This window comes from Entelurus aequoreus, linkage group LG27 (assembly GCF_033978785.1).
Source record: "Entelurus aequoreus isolate RoL-2023_Sb linkage group LG27, RoL_Eaeq_v1.1, whole genome shotgun sequence".
Taxonomy (NCBI): Eukaryota; Metazoa; Chordata; class Actinopteri; order Syngnathiformes; family Syngnathidae; genus Entelurus; species Entelurus aequoreus.
Window position 1 is genome coordinate 24,234,580 of NC_084757.1, and position 23,092 is coordinate 24,257,671.

The following is a 23,092-nucleotide window of genomic DNA, read 5'->3' on the forward strand; positions in this document are numbered from 1 at the left end:
ACAGTATTCTGGACATCTGTGTTGGTGAATCTTTTGCAATTTGTTTAATGAACAATGGAGGCTGCAAAGAAGAACGTTGTAGGTGGGTCTGTGTATAGCGGCTGGCTGTAGCAACACAACAAGGATTACTCACTTGGATAGCAGACGCGCTAGCCGATGCTAACCGGCCACCGCACGGATGATCGGGTGAAGTCCTTTGTCGCGCCGTTGATCGCTGGAACGCAGGTGAGCATGGGTGTTGATGAGCTGGGCAGATGATGGCTGGCTGACGTAGGTGGAGCGCTAATGTTTTTATCATAACTCTGTGAGGTCCGGTTGCTAAGTTGCTAAGTCAGCCTTAGCGTCGTTAGCAACAGCATTGTTAAGCTTTGCCAGGCTGAGATCTATTATCCGTGTAGTTACATGTACATGGTTCAATAGTATTGTTGATCTTCTGTCTATCCTTCCAGTCAGGGATTTATTTATTTTGTTTGTATCTGCATTTGAGACAGATGCTATCACGTTAGCTCATGCTGATTAGCATGAGCTTCGTCGATGTATTGTCGTGGAGATAAAAGGCACTGAATGTCCATTTCGCGTTCTCGACTCTCATTTTCAAGAGGATATAGTATCCGAGGTGGTTTAAAATACAAATCCGTGATCCACAATAGAAAAAGGAGAGAGTGTGGAATCCAATGAGCCAGCTTGTACCTAAGTTACGGTCAGAGCGAGAAAAAAAAAAGTATTTCACTGCATTCTAGTCCGTCACTCTAACATTCCTCGTCCACGAATCTTTCATCCTCGCTCAAATTAATGGGGTAATGGTCCGAATAGCTCTAGCTGCGTTGAAAACAATAGAAAAATATGAGGGAGTGAACAACTGACAACGTCACGCTACTTCCGGTAGGGGCAAGGTTTTTTTTAATCAGAGACCAAAAGTTGCGAACTTTATCGACGTTGTTCTATACTAAATCCTTTCAGCAAAAATATGGCAATATCGCAAAATGATCAATTATGACACATAGAATGGATCTGCTATCCCTGTTTAAATTTTAAAAAATCATTTCAGTAGTCCCCGGCTGAGTGCCTGTACGTTGGAGTTCACCCCAGTGGACAAGAGGGTCGCCTCCCTTCGCCTTAGGGTTGGAGGGGGGAAAACTCTGACTGTTGTTTGTGCATACGCACCAAACAGGAGTTCAGAGTATTCAGCCTTCTTGGATACCTTGCATGGGGTCCTGTATGGGGCCCCGGCAGGGGATTCCATAGTCTTGCTGGGGGACTTCAACGCGCACGTGGGCAATGACAGTGATACTTGGACTGGCGTGATTGGGAGGAACGGTCTCCCTGATCTGAACCTGAGTGGTGGATTGTTATTGGACTTCTGTGCTAGTCACGGACTTGCGATAACAAACACCATGTTCAAGCATAAGGATGCTCATAGGTGTACCTGGTACCAGAGCACCCTAGGCCAAAGATCAATGATCGATTTTGTAATCGTATCAGCTGATCTGAGGCCGTATGTTTTGGACACTCGGGTGAAGAGAGGGGCTGAACTGTCAACTGATCACCATCTGGTGGTGAGTTGGGTTAGATGGCGGGGGAAACCTCTGGACAGACCTGGCAAACCCAAGCGTGTAGTGCGGGTGAACTGGGAACGTTTGGAGGAGTCCTCTGTCCGGAAGGACTTCAACTCCCACCTCCGGCGGGACTTCTCTGCCATCCCTGTGGAGGTTGGGGACATTGAACAGGAATGGGCAATGTTCAAAGCCTCTATTGCTAAAGCTGCAGATGCGAGCTGTGGCCAGAAGGTCTTAGGTGCCTCAAGGGGCGGTAACCCTCGAACACCCTGGTGGACAGTGGTGGTCAGGGAAGCCGTCCGACTGAAGAAGGAGTCCTACCGGGGTATGTTATCCCAGGGGACTCCGGAGGCAGTTGCAAGGTACCGACGGGCCCGAAGGGCAGCGGCCGTGGCTGTGGACGAGGCTAAGCAGAGGGTGTGGGAGCAGTTCGGGGAATCCATGGAGAAGGACTATCGGGCGGCACCAAAGCTGTTCTGGAAGACCATACGGCACCTCAGGAGGGGGAAGCAGGGAACCATCCAAGCTGTGTACGGCAAGGATGGGACTTTGCTGACTTCAAGTGAGGAAGTCGTGGGGCGTTGGAAAGAGCACTTTGAGGAACTCCTGAACCCAAATACATCAGACACACCCTCCCTGATAGGAGCAGGGCCTGAGGATGATGGGGGATCGACGTCGATCTCTCGGAGTGAAGTCACTGAGGTAGTTAGACAACTCCACGGTGGCAAAGCTCCGGGGGTTGACGAGATCCGTCCAGAAATGCTGAAGGCTCTGGGTGTTGATGGGCTGTCTTGGTTGATACGCCTTTTCAACATTGCGTGGAAGTCCGGGACAGTGCCGAGGGAGTGGCAGACTGGGGTGGTGGTTCCCCTTTTCAAAAAGGGGGACCAGAGGGTGTGTGCTAATTACAGGGGTATCACACTACTCAGCCTCCCTGGGAAAGTTTACGCCAAGGTACTGGAAAGGAGGGTCCGGCCGATAGTCGAACCTCAGATTCAAGAGGAGCAATGTGGATTCCGTCCTGGTCGTGGAACAACTGACCAACTCTTTACGCTTGCGGGAATCCTGGAGAGGGCCTGGGAGTATGCCTATCCAGTCTACATGTGTTTTGTGGATTTGGAGAAGGCGTATGACCGCGTCCCTCGGGAGATCTTGTGGGAGGTGCTGAGGGAGTACGGAGTGAGGGGAACCCTGTTGAGGGCCATCCAATCTCTGTACAACCAAAGCGAGAGTTGTGTCCGGGTGCTTGGATGTAAGTCGGATCCGTTTCCAGTGGGGGTTGGTCTCCGCCAGGGCTGCGCTCTGTCACCTATCCTGTTTGTGATTTTCATGGACAGGATTTCTAGGCGGAGTCGTGGCCATGGCGGAGAGGGTATACGTCTCGGGGGGCTAAAGGTTGCGTCACTGCTGTTTGCAGATGATGTGGTCCTGATGGCACCTTCGGTTCGTGACCTTCAGCTCTCACTGGATCGGTTCGCAGCCGAGTGTTCAGCGGCTGGAATGAGGATCAGCATCTCCAAATCTGAGGCCATGGTTCTCAGCAGGAAACCGATGGTTTGTACAGTCCGGGTAGGGGACAGGACTCTGTCCCAGGTGGAGGAGTTTAAGTATCTCCGGGTCTTGTTCACGAGTGAGGGAAAGATGGAGAAGGAAATCAGCCGGAGAATCGGAGCAGCTGGGGCAGTATTGCAGTCTCTCTGCCGCACTGTTGTGACGAAACGGGAGCTGAGCCAGAAGGCAAAGCTCTCGGTCTACCGAGCTATCTACATTCCTACTCTCACCTATGGTCATGAAGTGTGGGTAATGACCGAAAGAATAAGATTGCGGATACAAGCGGCCGAAATGAGTTTCCTCAGAAGGGTGGCTGGCATCTCCCTTAGAGATAGGGTGAGAAGTGCAGTCACCCGAGAGAGACTCGGAGTAGAGCCGCTGCTCCTTCGCTTGGAAAGGAGCCAGCTTAGGTGGTTCGGGCATCTCGTGCGGATGCCTCACGAGCGTCTCCCTAGGGAGGTCCTCGTTGCACGTCCCACTGGGAGGAGGCCCCGCGGCAGGCCAAGGACCAGATGGGGGGATTACATCTCCTCTCTGGCCTGGGAACGCTTCGGGATTCCCCAGGAGGAAGTCGCAAATGTTGCTCTGGAGAGGGAAGTCTGGGGGTCTCTGCTGGAGCTGCTGTCCCCGCGACCCGATTCCGGATAAGCGGTTGAAGATGGATGGATGGATTTCAGTAGGCCTTTAAACACTTTATATGTAACGAATGGAAATTGGAATATTGGTTACATTATTATTTTTCTTTTGAAATGCTGTATTCATTTCTAACTTGACTCACTTAACCAAAACAGAGGATAGAAATGTATATTATTTATTACCATTATCAGATTAACGTTGAACATACAATAAATCTACTTATGTTTTATAATGTTGCTATTATTGCCACTTTTATTCGCCAAGCAATGAAGTGTGTACTGTATGTGTGTGTTTGTGGGTGTGCTCACATCACATGGAGGTGAGAGTTGTGTCTTACCCAGCTATTATCGCCACTTAGGAAACATCATGCATCGTGATCCCTGAGCTGGACCCTGAACAGGTTGTCCACCAGCGCCATGTGGTGGTGGTGAGCACTGAGTGCCCACACCCTGAGCGTCACTCTTCTAGGCCTCAGCGACTCACAGCAGGGGTGCAGTCTGGAGACAACCTGGTGTGTCACGCAGCAGATGGATATCTCCTGGCTGGGTCCTGCATGTCTTTATGTGGGCAGGAAGTGCAGAGAGGATGACGTAGAGTGTGTACACACACATATATACAGTATAAATCTATATCTATATATATATGTGTGTGTGTGTGTGTTTGTTTATATATACAGTCATGGTCAAAAGTTTACATACACTTATAAATAATGTCATGGCTGTCTTGAGTTTCCAATCATTTCTACAACTCTTATTTTTTTGTGATAGAGTGATTGGAGCACATAATTGTTTGTCACAAAAAACATTAATGAAGTTTGGTTCTTTTATGAATTTATTATGGGTCTACTGAAAATGTGACCAAATCTGCTGGGTCAAAAGTATACATACAGCAACATACATTATCAATTTTGGTGATGGGGAAAAGTTACAATCAAATCAAATTAGCTTCATGGCATGGCCTCTTAACTTCATGTGAGTGATTATGAATGACGACACCTGTTGACTTCTCTGAGCCCATTTAAATAGGGCTCATATGATGCAGTCATTAGACTCGGTTACAAACGCGACAATGGGAAAGTCAAAGGAACTCGGCACAGATCTGAAAAAACAAGTCATTGACTTGAACAAGTCAATGATTCAACAACAGTTGCTCTTGGGACCAGCTTAAGGTCCCAAGAGCAACTGTGCAGACAATTGTTTGTAAGTATTAAGTGCATGGCACAGTTTTGTCACTGCCACGATCAGGAATAAAACGCAAGCTATCACCAGCTGCTGAGAGAAAATTTGGTCAGGATGATCAAGAGTCAACCAAGAACCACCAAAAAGCAGGTCTGCAATGAATTGGAAGCTGCTGGAACACATGTGTCAGTGTCCACAGTCAAGCGTGTTTTGCATTGCCATGGACCTGAGAGGCTACCGTAAGCGACACCTTAAGGCTCGTCCATAGTTTGCTGCTGATCACATGGACAAAGATAAGACCTTCTGGAGGAAAGTTCTGTGGTCAGATGAAACTATAATTACGCTGTCTGGCCACAATACCCAGCAATACGTTTGGAGGAGAAAAGGTGATGCCTTTAATCCCAGGAACACCATTCATACCTTCAAGCATGGTGGTGGTAGTATTATGCTCTGGGCCCGTTTTGCTGCCAATGGAACTAGTGCTTTACAGAGAGTAAATGGTTGGCGCCCAAGACCCGGAGGTTGGGTCAATGACCCCAAACACACATCAAAAGTGGTAAAGGAATGGCTAAATCAGGCTAGAATTAAGGTTTTAGAATGGCCTTCCCAAAGTCCTGACTTAAACCCCATTGAGACCATTTGGACAATGCTGAAGAAACAAGTCCGTGTCAGAAAACCAACCAATTTAGCTGAACTGCACCAATTTTGTCAAGAGGAGTGGTCAAAAATTTGTGGATGGCTACCAAGAGCGCCTTATTGCAGTGAAACTTGCCAAGGGACATGTAACCAAATATTAACATTGCTGTATGTATACTTTTGACCCAGCAGACTTGGTCATATTTTCAGTAGACCCATAATAAATTCATAAAAGAACCAAACTTCATGAATGTTTTTTTTGACCAACAAGTATGTGCTCCAATCACTCTATCACAAAAAATAGCAGTTGTAGAAATTATTGGAAACTCAAGACAGCCATGACAGTATGTTCTTTACAAGTGTATGTTTATATATATATAAATTAAAACCAAACCAGAGGTCGCAATGACGGGCCGTATCCAAATCCGCATGGAAGGCCCAGCTCTGAAGAGGGAAGATGTCGTACCCAGAGCACACGCACGGAATTGAACATTTGTCCATAGAAAGTAAGAACTTTACGCACTGAGGAACGTCTAGAATCTAGATGCTTTATCGGAGGAACTAGAAGACGTGGCAGGTAATAGGCCTCGCAGAAACCAGACGACCAGAAAAGTCATTCAAACTAAACTGTGGTCATACCCTGTACACCTCAGCAGCAACAAAAATAGGTCTAAACAAAGTCCGTTTCCTTGTCAATAAAACCATTGAAGACAACGTATGGAAATTCAAAAGCTATTCTTAAGGGGTCGGAGTATTGAAGTTGCACGTTAACAAGAAACACGTCCAAGTACATGCACCAACCACAGGCCATGACTTTGAAGCTCGAGAGACTTTCTATGAAGATGTTGACCAAGCTTTAGGAGATGAGAAAACAACATACTCGTCGATTATGGGCGATTTCAACGCAAAAGTGGAACTGAGACGGGACGGGGTGGAGAAAGAGGTGGGCCCATTTGGAATTGAGGAACGGAATGATAGCGGAGAAAGGCTGCTAGACTTTGTCGCTAGCAGGCTTCTTGTCACTGGAAATACACTCTTCAAGAAATCTAAGAGTAGATATTGGATGTGGGAGAGCCCCAATGCAGCAACACACAACCTCATTGATTACATCATAAGCAACAGAAGAGATGTACTTTTTTGTTTTTTGTTTTTGTCCTGTCCAGCCACTCAGGCAAATCATACAGTTGATGTAGATGCCCATATCTGCTGTACAGATTTACGTTATAAAAGAGAAGTGTGGGTACTTCTCTTGTTGCCTTATTTGTATCTAAATTTATTAAATGGATTTATATTGTTTGGCACAGCCGGGCCGCAGCAGGAGGGGATAGAAAAAAAAAGAAAGAAAGACAGAGGGGGAAATTGCGGGGACAAGAGGGGTATAAGACAGAGAGACAACAATAACAGAACAACATCAGCAAATAGGATATGTACAAATATGATACGAAAAGTGAGAGCAGAGAAGCAGTTAGTGAAGTAAATAACACAGAAATGACCATGACCATTATTACACTACAAATGGAGCAATAAAAATAATAGAAATATCGCTTTTGATAATGCACAATAATAATAATTACCTGTATTATCAACAATACAGTTGTTTCAAAAGCAACAAAACATGTGAAAATTGAATTACAAAAGAAAGCAGATAAGCGGAGGGGAAGAAAGAAAAGCTAACTGTATTAACCTTGTAGATTGTTATAGTAAAAATAGGTTAAGCTTTGTCAGTGTACCGTGTTTTACCCAGTATACCCTAGGGCAGGGGTCGGCAACCCAAAATGTTGAAAGAGCCATATTGGACCAAAAATACAAAAACAAATCTGTCTGGAGCCACATAAAATTATAAGCTATATTACATACATATAGTGTGTCATGAGATATAAATTGAATTAAGAGGACTTAAAGGAAACTAAATGCACTCAAATATACCTACAAATGAGGCATAATGATGCAATATGTACATACAGCTAGCCTAAATAGCATGTTAGCATCGATTAGCTTAGAGTCATGCAGTGACCAAATATGCCCGATTAGCACTCCACACAAGTCAATAACATCAACAAAACTAACCTTTGTGCATTCCCGTAAAACGTTAAAAGTTTGGTGGACAAAATGAGACAAAAATAAGTGGCATAAAAAACGTCCTAGAAAGTCGGAGAAATTTATACATGTAAACAAACTACGGTGAGTTCAAGGACCACCAAAATTAGTAGGACAAAACGGCGCTCGCCAAATACTCGAATCAGTGAAGCAGGTTTAATACAAACAGTGTGCTTTATAACAATTAAGGAGGTTTGTGTCATGTTTATCCTCCTACAGAAACCATATTAAAACAAAAAATATATTTTTTCCCCCTCATCTTTTTCCATTTTTCATACATTTTTGAAAAAGCTCCAGAGAGCCACTAGGGCGGCGCTAAAGAGCCGTATACGGCTCTAGAGCCGCGGGTTGCCGACCCCAGCCCTAGGGAACAACGTTAATATATGTTTGATGAAACTTGATTATATGCATAATTGTATGTGCTTATGTACAGTATGTGTATATATATGTTTGTACAGTGAATGTGTGTGTGGATGTATGTACCGTGAGTGTGTAGGCACGTACTGTATTTGTGTATGTATGTGGGAGCGTATGTACTTATGTATGTAGGTAAGTACCAATGTGAGCGCGTATGTATGTATGAATGAATGTACATATGTATGAACAATTGCGTGTATGTATGTGAGTATGTATGTGTATTTGTATGTACAATATATTTGTCTCTGTGTGTGTGGGAGCCAAAGTACGGCCCCAGCCACCCAGAGAGCCCAACCCAAAAGAGCAGGTGCGGTGCCCAGGAAAACAAAGGACCACCGGCCCCACGCAGTCAGGCCGGCCAGTGACAGGACCCCCAGGGGCCAGCAGCAGGTCATAGACAGACGCGTCCGGCAGAAGACAAGGCACGGGAGAAGCAGGTGACAGCCGGCCCCCAAGCCAGCGAGACACTACACCCCATGCAGGCAGAAAGGCGGGACGCCCGCCCTGGGGGGCCGGAGACTCCACGCAGCCAGACGGGAAGACCACCCACAAGTACCGGGCCCCCACGAGCCCAACCCCACCCCAGGAGTGCGCGGCAGGGCCCGCCCCACCCAAGTCCGCCCAGCACGGGGGCACGGGGCCACGGGAACCACCCACCCCACCTGCAGGGAACCAAACGATACATTTTTTTACTATTTTTTGTGTTTATTTTGACCTGAGGGAAGAGGAAGAAGGAGGGGAAGAAAAAAAAAGACCAGACACGCTGCTGACACACAAGGTCACTGACATCGGACAAAACAACCAACACGACAACAAACGAGAACGAAGCCGGCAAGTCCGGGCATGCTCTGCCACAAACTTTAGATTAGTAAGAGACAAAGTGAGGTTTGAGAAGGAAATGGAAAGGCTGAATATGTTGAAAAAGCCTCGGAAAAGAAGAATAGACATAAAGAAGCTGTCTGATCTCCAGCAGGAATTCAGATTAGAACTAAAGAACCGATTCGTCTCACTACTGGATCTAGTCATGGAACAGCCAACAAGTGACACATATAACCAACTGGTCGAGGAAACACTGGAGATAGCAGAGGAACTGGCACAGAGTTTACCAACACACACAATAGTAAGATAATGAAATTAGAAAGCTGAATGACAAAAGAAAATGTCTTAAACCACAAAGTCATGATTCCCCTCTAAATCAAGTAGAGTACACAGAACTCCACAAGACAATATGCAAGAAAAGACGAGAGCAGAAGAGAAAGCACCGGAAGAACATAAAGGCCCAAATATCCATCCATTTTCTACCGCTTGTCCCTTTTGGGGTCGTGGGGGGGTGCTGGAGCCTATCTCAGCTACAATCGGGCGGAAGGCGGGGTACACCCTGGACAGGTCACCACCTCATCACAGGGCCAACACAGATAGACAGACAACATTCACACTCACATTCACACACTAGGGCCAATTTAGTGTTGCCAATCAACCTATCCCCAGGTGCATGTTTTTCATACATAGAAAAATGCAAAGCGTAAGGCAACTTATGTCCAGCATAACAGACATCAAAGGAACAGAAACAAATGACAAACATAAAATTAGCGAAATAGTTCGAGATTTTTCTAGCTCTCTATACAGTAGTGATTAACTGAATTGGAAAACAGGAAAAGATTGGTCAAGTAGATCAGAGACTGTGCCAACTATCCTACCTAAGGAAGTCAAACAAGCCTTAAGGAAAATGAAAAAGGGGAAGGCCCCTGGAGAGGACCAAGTGTTCTGAGCCCCAGGGACGAAGAGATCATTACAGTAATTACTGCTATATTTAACAAGATCTTACATGAAGAAGAATTACTCTCAGTGGAACGAGTCTAAAGCCATTCTCACGATCAAGAAAGGAGACAAAAAAGATATTAAAGACTACAGGCCTATCAGCCTACTACCACACCTCTACAAGATTTTGACCAGAGTAATTCTAGAAAGGCAGCTCGAGAACAACCAATCAAGAGAGCAAGCAGGCATCAGATGAGGATTTCGGACATCTGACCGTCTGTACGTACCGAAAAGTCAAAGGAATATCAGTTTGATTTGTGTTTAGGCTTTGCAGACTATGAAAAAGCCTTTGACGGACTAGACCACCAGTCCCTTGTGGCTGCCTTAGAAAAGCAAAATATCGACAGGAAGTATATACAAATCATCAAAGTAATATACAAAGAGCCCACAGCAAAAATTCAGTCAAATTATATTGTCACTGACTCGACTAAAATCTTGAGAGGAGTTAGACAGGGAGATCTTGTGTCACATAAGCTATTCACCGCAGCTCTAGAAGAATTCAAGAATACTGAACGGAGTGACAAAGGAATCCAAGTTGACGGGGAATATCTCACCAATCTTAGATTCGTCGACAATATTTTTATCTTTAGCCACACTGCTAAGGAACGACAAATGATTGATGATCTTACAGAGGACAGTAGCAAGACAGGCCTTGAGATGAACACAAAGAAAACTAAAGTCCTGATGAGCAACAACAACCCATACTTCAAAGTAACTGCACAGAAACAGTTGATAACTAAATAGGGAAGAAAATCACACTCAACAATGAAACCCGCGAGGAAATTAAGAGAAGACTCCAAATGGGTTGGGTGAAGTTTGGGTCTCTCAGCTACAGGAAGAGGCAGGTATTTGACCAGTCTATCATAGCTGTTCTCTCCTACAGAAAAAATCATGATAAGGCGTAACAAAGGAGGACAGAGTTAAATACAGACCTAAGACAGAAACCAGGAGTGCAGGATATTATGTTGACCATTAAATCTAAAAATTGGAGATGGGCAGGACACCGAGCCAGGAGGTATGACAGCAGATGGGCACACAAGACAACAGAATGGACTCCTAGACATCTAATCAGAAAAAGAGGGAGACAAAGATGGAGGGATGAGTTAACAGAACAGAGTGGCATTGCTTGGCAGGGAATCTCAAGATAAAACTAAATGGAAAATTGGTGAAGAGGCCTTCCTCCTGCAGTGGAGTGAAATAGGCTGAAGAGGGAGATATACTGTATATATACATATACATACATACATATGTATATATATACACACATACATACATACATATACACACACATATATATATATATATATATATACACACACACACACATACATATACTGTATATACATATACACACATACATACACACACACACACACACATATATATATATATACACACACATATATATATATACATATACAGTATATGCACACACACACACACACACACACATATATATATATATATATATATATACACACACACACACACACACACATACATACATATGCCCAATCCTAATAGTAACACTGATTAACTCTTTTTGCTAAACTTAATAAAAACAATGAAGAAGATTCAATTCATTGGGTTTGACAAGTTTATGCTAAAAATATTTACATATGAATGCACAAAACAAAAAAAACACACAATCCATAAAAAGAAAGGCTTGTTTGGAGTAAGACTGCAGCAGAAAGGTGGGCGGAGCCAGAGGAGGATCAATACATGCAGCTATGCTGTCCAAAGAGGAAGTCTGGGCGTCAATCAATCTCCTCAGAGTCGTACTTAAAGTCCTGCATGACGTCGCTCAGCGCTTCCTTAATCTTGATGATCCTGGGTGGTGAGGAGGAAGATGCTTATTGTTACACATCAGTCCACCATCTTAAAAACTGCAGTTTTCTTAGGGATACACAACATATTTGTCGTTCTTACTCGTGTTTGAGATGGTGTATTCTCTCTTGACAGGCGTCGTCTTCAGGGTGGTCCTGAGCATGCTGCCTAGCCAGCTGCAGCTGGGCTATCTAAACCACATCCGATGCAAAGGAAGAGAACTTTAAGAAGCTTTTTCACCTGAATGAAAATGTAATCAAGTTTTGTACCAAATGCTTTGCCTGTGCACATGGTCTACCAAAGAATAAGGAGATATAGCAGGAGGGATCAGTGTTGCCAAGCTAGCTATATTTAACAATTCTTCAGACCCCTTAGGTGGTGCTGTCGGCTGCTCCCCTATCCAAAATCATTCACAGGCAACTCCATCTTGCCTCCCTCCCATGTACCTTAAGCAGTTAAGAAGAAAAAAATGTATATGTAAATGCACTGCTCGACTACTGCTAAAATGCCCATACAAAGTGGTACATGTCTTCTGCTTTGTTGAAGACATAGCAAAACACCACATGTAGGAGCATGATAACAGGAATGAGTGTCACGCAAAATTCTCATTTACATTTACACTTTTCAGTTGCAGACGCAGTCTTAGTAAATCACACGCCATATGCCTACATGCAATCTTATTGCTTGCACAAGGGGATTACCGCGTGGCGTTTATATAGTAAATCAGGCTCTTAGTGTCACCTCCTCCCTTCGACAGCATTCCTTACAATTACATGCACCCACGTCATGGAAAATTATGCAAATTGGACGATGAGACCGCCCACCATCACCACCACCACCAATAGACTGCCGTTCTGTGGGATACACTGTTTAAACTCTCATATTCCAAAAGCTCCTCATTCATTGGGATTTAATTGTATTGGATATCGATTTGTCTCGCATGAAGCTTTATACGCATGTTGATCATATTTTAACTCTAGATAAATACCAAGTACAAACCCCAAAACCAGTGAAGTTGGCATGTTGTGTAAATCGTAAATGAAAACAGAATACAATGATTTGCAAATCCTTTTCACCCTATATTCAATTGAATAGACTGCAAAGACAAGATATTTAACGTTCGAACAGGAAAACTTTATTTTATATTAGCTCATTTGGAATTTGATGCCTGCAACATATTTAAAAAAGCTGGCACGAGTGGCAAAAAAGAAGTTGAGGAATGCTCATCAAACACTTATTTGGAACATCCCACAGGTGAACAGGCTAATTGGGAACAGGTGGGTGCCATGATTGGGTATAAAAGCAGCTTCCATGAAATGCTCAGTTGTTCACAAACAAAGATGGGGCGAGGGTCACCACTTTGTGAACAAATGCGTGAGCAAATTGTCGAACAGTTTAAGAACAACATTTTTCAACGAGCTATTGCAAGCAATTTAGGGATTTCATCATCTGCGGTCCGTAATATCATCAAAAGGTTCAGAATCTGGAGAAATCACTGCACGTAGGCGATGATATTACAGACCTTCGATCCTTCAGGTGGTACTGCATCAAAGAGAGACAGCAGTGTGTAAAGGATATCACCACATGGGCTCAGGTACACTTCAGAAAACCACTGTCAGTAACTAGTTTGTCGCTACATCTGTAAGTGCAAGTTAAAACTTTACTATGCAAATCCAAAGCCATTTATCAACAACACCCAGAAACGCTGCCGGCTTCGCTGGGCCCGAGCTCATCTAAGATGGACTGATGCAAAGTGGAAAAGTGTTCTGTGGTCTGACGAGTCCACATTTCAAATTGTTTTTGGAAACTGTGGACGTCGTGTCCTTCAGACCAAAGAGGAAAAGAACCATCCGGATTGTTATAGGCGCAAAGTTCAAAAGCCAGCATCTGTGATTGTATGGGGGTGTATTAGTGCCCACGTCATGGGTAACTTACACATCTGTGAAGGCACCATTGATGCTGAAAGGTACATACAGGTTTTGGAGCAACACATGTTGCCATCCAAGCAACGTTATCATGGATGTCCCTGCTTACAATGCCAAGCCACGTGTTACAACAGCGTGGGTTCATAGTAAAAGAGTGCGGGTACTAGACTGGCCTGCCTGTAGTCCAGACCTGTCTCCCATTGAAAATGTGTGGCGCATTATGAAGCCTAAAATACCACAACGGAGACCCCGGACTGTTGAACAATTTAAACTATACATCAAGCAAAAATGGGAAAGAATTCCACCTGAAAAGCTTCAAAAATTGGTCTCCACAGTTCCCAAATGTTTACTGAGTGTTGTTAAAAGGAAAGGCCATGTAACACAGTGGTAAAAATGCCCCTGTGCCAACTTGTGTTGCTGCCATTAAATTCTAAGTTAATGATTATTTGCAAAAGAAAATTACGTTTCTATGTTCGAACATGATCATTGTATTCTGTTGTCATTTATTTATCAACTTCACTGGTTTTTCCATCCATTTTCTACCGCTTGACCCTTACGGGGTCATGGGGGCGCGTGAGCCTATCCCAGCTGCAAATGTTGTAATTAATAGTTTTTGAAACTTTGTCAATGTGAATATTTTCTACCAATAAAATGTTGTACAATTCACAAAATAAGACATTACCACTATTTAATTTGATGCTGGGATAGGCTCCAGCACCCCCGCGATCCTGAGAAAGACAAGTGGTAGAAAATGGATGGATGAAAGGATGACTAGAACGTGTGTGTAAAATAATATATTTATCACATATTTGGAATGTGAATCTTACAACAATTTGATCCTTGCTCTGAGGTTTTGATTCAGGATCCATTCTCGATTTAAACAGATTCTTCTGTATAAATGATAATGAAATATTTTCAAAAGCTCCACTTTTTTGTGATTAATCACGAGTTAACTCGTTATTTGTGACTGCCCTAATATCTAAACTAGGGCTGTAAAGTGATGAATTATTTTAATCAGATTAATCACGCCCTTGAATTGTGATTAATCTTGATTAATCACAGGTTATTTACTCGCTAAAAAAAATTTCTTCAGAAAAGACCACAATATTTGGACACAAATACAATTTTCTTGTGAAAATGTTTTACTGAACTGCCACTAATTAATTTGCTCAAAACCTGGAGACAATAAGTGTAGTAAGAAGAAACAAGTGCACATTTTCAAAGTATTTGCAATAAAATAACTGACAAGGTACAGATAGTAAACACACCCGTAAACAACTTGACATAGTGCACCACTTATTTCTGCAATTACTCTTTTTTTAACAAACAAGCTTATTTACCTTTTCAGATGACAGTGTTGAGCTCTTGATTTGCTGCAATGCTATCAGTGATGGTGTTTTTAATGACATCTTCTTGTCTTCACAGATGTTAACTACCTTGCATGCGCTGGCTGTCCATTTAGCGAAAGCCATGTTTAGCTTACCTGTGCTACTTTTGTTGAAAACATTGACGCGGGTAAACTCCACCAGTGTTGAAGTTGTTTGCCGTCCTCCGCTGGGTCAAGTTGGTGTCGATGTAGCATTCATCTCAAATACAAGCTTTGCTTTAAGATGCTATTTTAAACTTGTTGTGCGCCGATGAGGAAGTTTGTCGCTGCAATGCCGACAAATTACCTCAGTTTTATCTCAAGTTCCATCAGAGTGTGTTTTGAGGTGAAATTGGTCGCCTCCTGTCACTCATCTTTGCACCGTGTAACAACAGGCGCCAACTTCAGAGAAAACATGCGGTCATAACAAATAGTGTGATTAATCTTGATTCATTTATGACAACGCAATATTTTTTTCCATTAATCACATGCATTTACGCATTAATGTTGTCATCCCTAATATAAATGTATATATACATTTCAGCCTTCTTAAAAAAAAGTATTAAAATAGCAAAGTGGTGCCCTCATATTTTTAATTATGTGAAACGCACACCCCTGGTATGAAGTATTACAATTTATTTTTTTTTAAATGTATTGAATTTAAATCATATTTACATAGCGCTTTTCTCTAGAGACTCAAGGCGCCTTACACAGTGAAACCCATTATTTACAACTTTAAGCTACATTTAAACCAGTCTGGGTGGCACTGGGTAAAGTGTCTTGCCCAAGGACACAACGGCAGTGACTAGGAAGCAGGGATCGAACCTGGAACCCTCAAGTGGCTGGCACAGCCGCTCTACCAGCCGATCCACGCTACCCCCAAAAAATGTAGGATGTTTTGAATACTGCTGCCCTCTTGGGGTGAAATTTTAGAATTGCATCAAGATGTAAAACCACCACTATTGAAAGGGAACTGCACTTTTTTGACATGTTACCTTAAATTCACAATCCTTATGAGAGACAACAACACATATCATTTTTTAATGCATTCAAACTCGTGAATAAATGTAAATAAAAGTCTGATTACAATGGAGCCATGATGTCATTGCGTCAATTTAGGTAGACAAACGCTACACAAGTATAACCCATTTACCATTTAATTTCAACCATTAAACCCAATAAATAACCATCCAAAAACCACCACCTATATTCTATTTACATTTTGTGATCTGAACATTAACAAAGTGTTAGCGATATTGTTATTACAAGTGCTAACGTTAAGGAAATGCTTTTAGCGGCGCCGTGATCAGAGAGAGGTAACTACTTTAGGCTGCTGTATTAATGTCATGAGCTGGTGAGCTGCTTTCTCGCCGTAGCGCTCGTGAAAGTTAATTCTAGATTATAAATCATACCTCTCATATTGATAGAAAGATGATGTGGACATAAACCGAGAAGTTGGTCAACTTTGACATCCAACTTAAAACGGGAAATGGCGAAAAAGACCAGAAAAGACGCTTGGTTCCACTCTATTTTTCCCGCAAGGATCATAAGTCAGTCTTCATCTAAATTGGAATACATCAACATCCTATCAGCCGTCATCCCAGTGAGAGCAGACATTGTACAGTAAGTGATGTTTAATTATGTTTGTTGGTTCTCATGAAATCTGCAGTGGGTACAAAACAGATGTTGAAGGGAAAAGAGAACGTTGTGATGCGTTTGTTATTATAATGCGCCGCCGTATGCTTAAAATGATTAAAATATGTAAATATTACATGTTAATATGAATGTGCTTGTTACTCCATTACACATATACTTACATCATGTATATCAGACCTGGGTGAATTAAGGCCCTTTAAGCTTTTCAGTCTGGCCAACCGGACATTCCCAAATAATTATTTTAGATCTTTAAGATGGAAACTGTAGCTGCCATTATGATGTGCAGTGATGTTTTCAAATGACCGTAAGTTTTGAACTATACAAAGTATTTCAATGGTTGGAATATGCGCTTTTGCAGGATATACTAGTTACTATGGTAATCTAAGTCACAGCAGCTCAGACGAGGCACCAAGCAGTGTGGGTGGGGAGCGTTTCCACAGAGTGTTCCCAGAGCGGCCAGCCTGAAATGCGGGTGTCAGGGACAGACCCGGAAGGAGATTTTTACAACAAAGTTCGAAAGCTTAGTTATATTAGATATATCAGATTGTAGGTGTTTGTTTTTTTGTTACCCTTGGCGTTCATATTTCGCTGTGTTTGTTGCATTTTGCTTGATTGTAAAATATGTCAATCGAGAGGGGGTGTGACGTTCATATGTTGTCAATATTCAGTGTTTTATCGTTGATAGTTAATATTGTAAAACCCACATTCTTTATTGTCATGTACATTCTGGGTGTCTCATTCACTAAAAAAATTCCATTCTGTTTTTTAAGGCGGTCTGTCGTAAGGTTTTTAGCACTCAATCAGACATTATTGTGAGGTTTTGTATTAGTGTTCCTAAAAATAGATATACCGGCCCCCAGACACATTTTTTTCTCTAAATTTGGCCCCTAGTCAAAATAATTGCCCAGGCCTGATGTACCGTATTTTTCGGAGTATAAGTCGCTCCGGAGTATAAGTCGCACCGGCCGAAAATGCATAATAAAGAAAGGAAAAAACATATATAAGTCGCACTGGAGTATAAGTCGCATTTTTTGGGGAAATTTTTTTGATAAAACCCAACACCAAGAATAGACATTTGAAAGGCAATTTAAAATAAATAAAGAATAGTGAACAACAGGCTGAATAAGTGTACGTTATATGAGTCATAAATAACCAACTGAGAACGTGCCTGGTATGTTAACGTAACATATTATGGTAAGAGTCATTCAAATAACTATAACATATAGAACATGCTATACGTTTACCAAACAATGTTGTCACTCCTAATCGCTAAATCCCATGAAATCTTATACGTCTAGTCTCTTACGTGAATGAGCTAAATAATATTATTTGATATTTTACGGTAATGCAGTGGTTCTCAAACTTTTTTTGTCATCCCCCACTTTGGACAAGGGGGAGTTTTCAAGCCCCACCTGCCCCAATGGCCCCAACAGAACGCTAATGCCAAGCTTAACATTTTCAAATGTATTGAACATCAAGTAATATCAAGTTGTATACATTCAAACTCAATAACATAAAATAACATCAAGTTCAATAATAAATAAAATAACTGTGCAGCTGTGGCATCACTTGCATCAAGTTCAATAATAAATAAAATAACTTACATCAAGTTCAATAATAAATAAAACACAAGTGTTATAACTTGCATCAAGTTCAATAGTAAATCAAAAAAAGTGTTATAACTTGCATCAAGTTCAATAATAAATCAAATAAAAGTGTTATAACTTGCATCAAGTTCAATAATAAATCAAATAAAAGTGTTATAACTTGCATCAAGTTCAATAATAAATCAAATAACTTGCATCAAGTTCAATAATAAATAAAAGTGCCACTTTGCAATCTTTGCAAAAAAAAAAAAGGAGGAGCTATGCATTTGGCAAGACAGGGCAAGTGAACATGAGTTTTACAGTACTTCAGCATTAGTGGCTGCAATGAGCCTGTTTTGCACTGCACAGCTTTTCAAATCGGGGTTGCAGGCTTGACACTGCCACTCTTAAGTCATGCTCAATGTTCAGCTGAGACCTGTACTTCGTTTTGAGTGAAGCAACAGCTGAAAAGTCTATCTCACACAGATAAGATGTGGCAAAGGGGAGAAGAATGGACACAGCTCTCTGCCCGATGAGTGGATGTTTAGCGCGGATGGGTAGCAAGTTTGTTCCGCTTAGCCCCGCCCCCTTTAGTTACTGTTGCTATGTCTGTCAAACTTTCGCTCCTACCTAGCAATTTAAAGCCTACAGGAAAAATAAGTAATTTACATTTATTTATGTAGCGGATTTCACAGACAGAATCACAAAGTGATTTACAGTGTGTATAGAAAATGAAAGCATAGTAAAAAAAAAAATATAAGAATATAATTTTTTTTTTTTAAATTAAAGTGAAATTTCCTCCCGTTCCTCGCGCCCCACCTGTCATGTCTCTATTCCCCACCAGTGGGGCGCGCCCCACAATTTGAGAATCGCTGCGGTAATGTGTTAATAATTTCACACATTAGTCGCTCCTGAGTATAAGTCGCACCCCCGGCCAAACTATGAAAAAAACTGCGACTTATAGTCCGAAAAATATGGTATATAAAATGTAAATGGAGGTGTTTGGATATTTCTTAGACGCTTTCTAAGCAGAATAGAGCAAATTCCATTGACTTGATTGTAAGATGACATTTGCTCGCATTTATTTACTAGTTAGAATGCATAAAAAAAGAAACATTTTGTGTGCATGTGTGCTTGTCTTACATAAAGACTGTGAACGATAGGCAAAATAAAAAAAACTGTAGTTCCCTTTGAAAATTATGTACAACTCAGTTAAAATTTTAATAACTCAAATTTGTGAAATTTAAAGCCAATATTTTTTTTTTTTAACAGATTTCAATATTTACCAGTTCGAGTTTCTGCTTCTCTTTGCACTGCAGCTTCTCGACGTGCTCCGAAAGGTCGGGCCGGTCTAACTGCTGGTGGAACTTCTCCTTGATGTCCAGCACCTCTTTGGAGATGCCGCCGAAGGCCTGCGTTATCTCATGGACCAGCTGCTTGTAGTGCTCGAAGTCATACTGGGGGCCCGTCCTCAGGTAGGCCTCGTGTCCCCTGGAAGGAAGACAAAAAGGAAATGTTACTAAAGCAACATAGGAGTACATACACTATATTGCCAAAAGTATTTGGCCAGCCATCCAAATGATCAGAATCATGTTTCCTAATCACTTGGCCTTGCCACAGGTGTATAAAATCAAGCACTTAGGCATGGAGACTGTTTCTAAAACATTTGTGAAAGAATCGGCCGCTCTCAGTGATTTCCAGCGTGGAACTGTAATACGATGCCACCTGTGCAACAAATCCAGTCGTGAAATTTCCTCGCTCTTAAATATTCCAAAGTCAACTGTCGACTTTATTATAAGAAAATGGAAGAGTTTGGGAACAACAGCAACTCAGCCACCAAGTGGTAGGCCACGTAAACTGACAGAGAGGGGTCAGCGGATGCTGAAGCGCATCGTGCAAAAAGTGGGCGACCTCTTTGCACTGTCAGTTGCTACAGACCTCCAAACTTCATGTGACCTTCCAACTAGCCCACGTACAGTACGCAGAGAGCTTCATGGAATGGGTTTCCATGGCCGAGCAGCTTCATCTAAGCCATACATCACCAAGTCCGATGCAAAGTGTCGGGTGCAGTGGTGTAAAGCACGTCGCCACTGGACTCTAGAGCAGTGGAGACGTGTTCTCTGGAGTGATGAATCACGCATTTCCATCTGGCAATCTGATGGACGAGTCTGGGTTTGGAGGTTGCCAGGAGAACGCTAAATTTTGGACTGCATTGAGCCGAGTGTGAAATGTGGTGGAGGAGGAATTATAGTGTGGGGTTGTTTTTCAGGAGTTGGGCTTGGCCCCTTAGTTCCAGTGAAAGTAACTTTCAATGCTCCAGGATACCAAAACATTTTGGACAATTCCATGCTCCCAACCTTATGGGAACAGTTTGGAGCGGGCCCCTTCCTCTTCCAACATGACTGTACACCAGTGCACAAAGCGAGGTCCATAAAGACATGGATGACTTGACTGGCCTGCACAGAGTCCTGACCTTTACCCGATAGAACACCTTTGGGCATACTTGCCAACCCTCCCGATTTTTCCGGGAGACTCCCGTATTTCATTGCCCCTCCCGAAAATCTCCCGGGACAACCATTCTCCCGACTTTCACCCGTACAACAATATTGGGGGCGTGCCGTGATGGCACTGCCTTTGGCGTCCGCTTTTTCACCATACAAACAGCGTGCCGGCCCAGTTACATGTTGTATGCGGCTTTTGCAGACACACGTAAGACATACTTCATCAACAGCCATACAGGTCACACTGAGGGTAGCCGTATAAACAACTTTAAAACTGTTACAAATATGCGCCACACTGTGAACCCACACCAAACAAGAATGACAAACACATTTCGGGAGAACATCCGCACCGTACCACAACATTAACACAACAGAACAAATACCCAGAACCCCTTGCAGCCCTAACTCTTCCGGGATGCTAAAATATACACCCCCGATACCACCCAACCCCCCCCCCAATCTCCTGAATTCAGAGGTCTCAAGGTTGGCAAGTATGCCTTTGGGATGAATTAGAACGAAGACTGAGAGCCAGGCCTTCTCGACCAACATCAGTGTGTGACCTCACCAATGCGCTTTTGGAAGAATGGTGGAAAATTCCTATAAACACACTCCGCAACCTTGTGGACAGCCTTCCCAGAAGAGTTGAAGCTGTAATAGCGGCAAACGGTGGACCGACATCATATTGAACCCTATGGGTTAGGAATGGGATGGCACTTCAAGTTCATATGTGAGTCAAGGCAGGTGGCCTAATTCTTCTGTCAATATAGTGTATATAGGACATAATTGTAGACACACATACTCCTCAAAGAGTCGATATGTCTCAAGGCGCTCCGACTGAAGCTGGTAAAACCTCTGAATCAAGGCTTTCAAATCTGTGGACACCTGTAGTGATGAGTCAGAACCAAATGTTATTTTACAACACAACTCGTAATATACTCAGCAATAATTACACACTGCAACTTTGGTAATAATTGTTATATATGCTGTGTCATGTCTCATTAAAAGACAATGTGTCCTAATGTTTCCTCACAACATGTTTATAATAAGTGCGTCCTTCACATGTTTCGACAGAAAAGTTCCTTGTCATTGTAGTTAACACGAACGGAATCAACACACCACTGCGTTAGCCTAACTTAGCGTGTAAACATCGGCTTTTAAAGGTTATTTCGTATAAGTACTTACCATTTTGACTTTTTATTAAAATACTTCGTTGCTTATCATAAAGACATTATTCATTTCTACGCTGATTTTGTGTCAGGCGAGTCGTTTGGTTACCTCCGCGTGTTCCGGCGTGGAAATGACGTCACGGGAATGGCCGCTTAGGTAGGCTTCAAAATAAAGGTCACATTTGTTGTATTTACTTCTTTGAGACGCACTTTTTTAATAATGAAAAGTCAGATTGGGGGATAATTGACCATTTTAACTTATTATTCAAATACTATGTTACTTATCATAAAGAATAAACGTTATTCTTGTTTCAGGCGACTCGTTTTTTTGTTTTTTTCGCCCAAAACTTTATATAGACAATTCCAATAACGATATTCAAGTGCTTTCATATAATAACAAGAAGTAACACTAAAACGTTACGGAATAACATATAACACATACAAAAAATTTAATGAAAATACATTTAAAAAATACATAAATAAATAAAAATAAAAGAAGGAACATGACATGTGCAAGGGATAACACAACAATAAAAGCAAATAAAACTATCATGCTATACATTTATATTTTCTTTGATGGTGATCGTGTTTACATTTGTGGGATAATGAAGTCATATTAGGGGATAATTGACCATTTTAACTTATTATTAAAATAATATGTTACTTATCATAAGGATATTACCAATTTAAACGTTATTTTTGTTTCAGGCGACTCGTTTTTGGGGGGTGGGGTTTCCCCCAAAACTTAACTTTAATAACAGTACAATACAGACAATTCCAATAACGATATTTAAGTGTTTTCATATAATAACAAGAAGTAACACATAAACATTAAGGAGTAACATATAACACACGCACACAATAAAATGAAAATACATTTTAAAAATACATAAATAAATACAAATAAAAGAAGGAACATGACATGTGCAAGGGATAACACTACAATAAAAGGAAATAAAACTATCAGGTTATACATTTATATTTTCTTTGATGGTGATCGTTTTTACATTTTTTTTTAGAACGTGTGAGGTTAATATGGCCTTTTTGTTTTCCTTTGTCATTACTAGTTAGTTGTAAATTTTTTTTTAGTTCAGAATAAAATGAAGGTCACATTTATTATATTTAGTTCTCTGAGAGGCACTTTTTTGATAATGAAGAGTCAGATTGGGGGATAAT

General features: G+C 41.9%; 1 protein-coding gene across 1 annotated transcript; it reads right to left on the reverse strand.

Moving 5' to 3' along the window:
* Positions 1-11,468: 11,468 nt before the first annotated feature.
* Positions 11,469-22,067, reverse strand: rex1bd (required for excision 1-B domain containing). Its single transcript, XM_062038636.1, has 5 exons — positions 21,933-22,067; positions 21,550-21,632; positions 19,536-19,740; positions 11,819-11,907; positions 11,469-11,719 (listed from the first exon to the last, which is right to left on the reverse strand). Exons 1-5 carry the CDS (start codon positions 21,933-21,935, stop codon positions 11,647-11,649), a joined length of 453 nt encoding a protein of 150 aa, XP_061894620.1. The 5' UTR covers positions 21,936-22,067; the 3' UTR covers positions 11,469-11,646.
* Between the last annotated feature and the right edge of the window lie 1,025 nt (positions 22,068-23,092).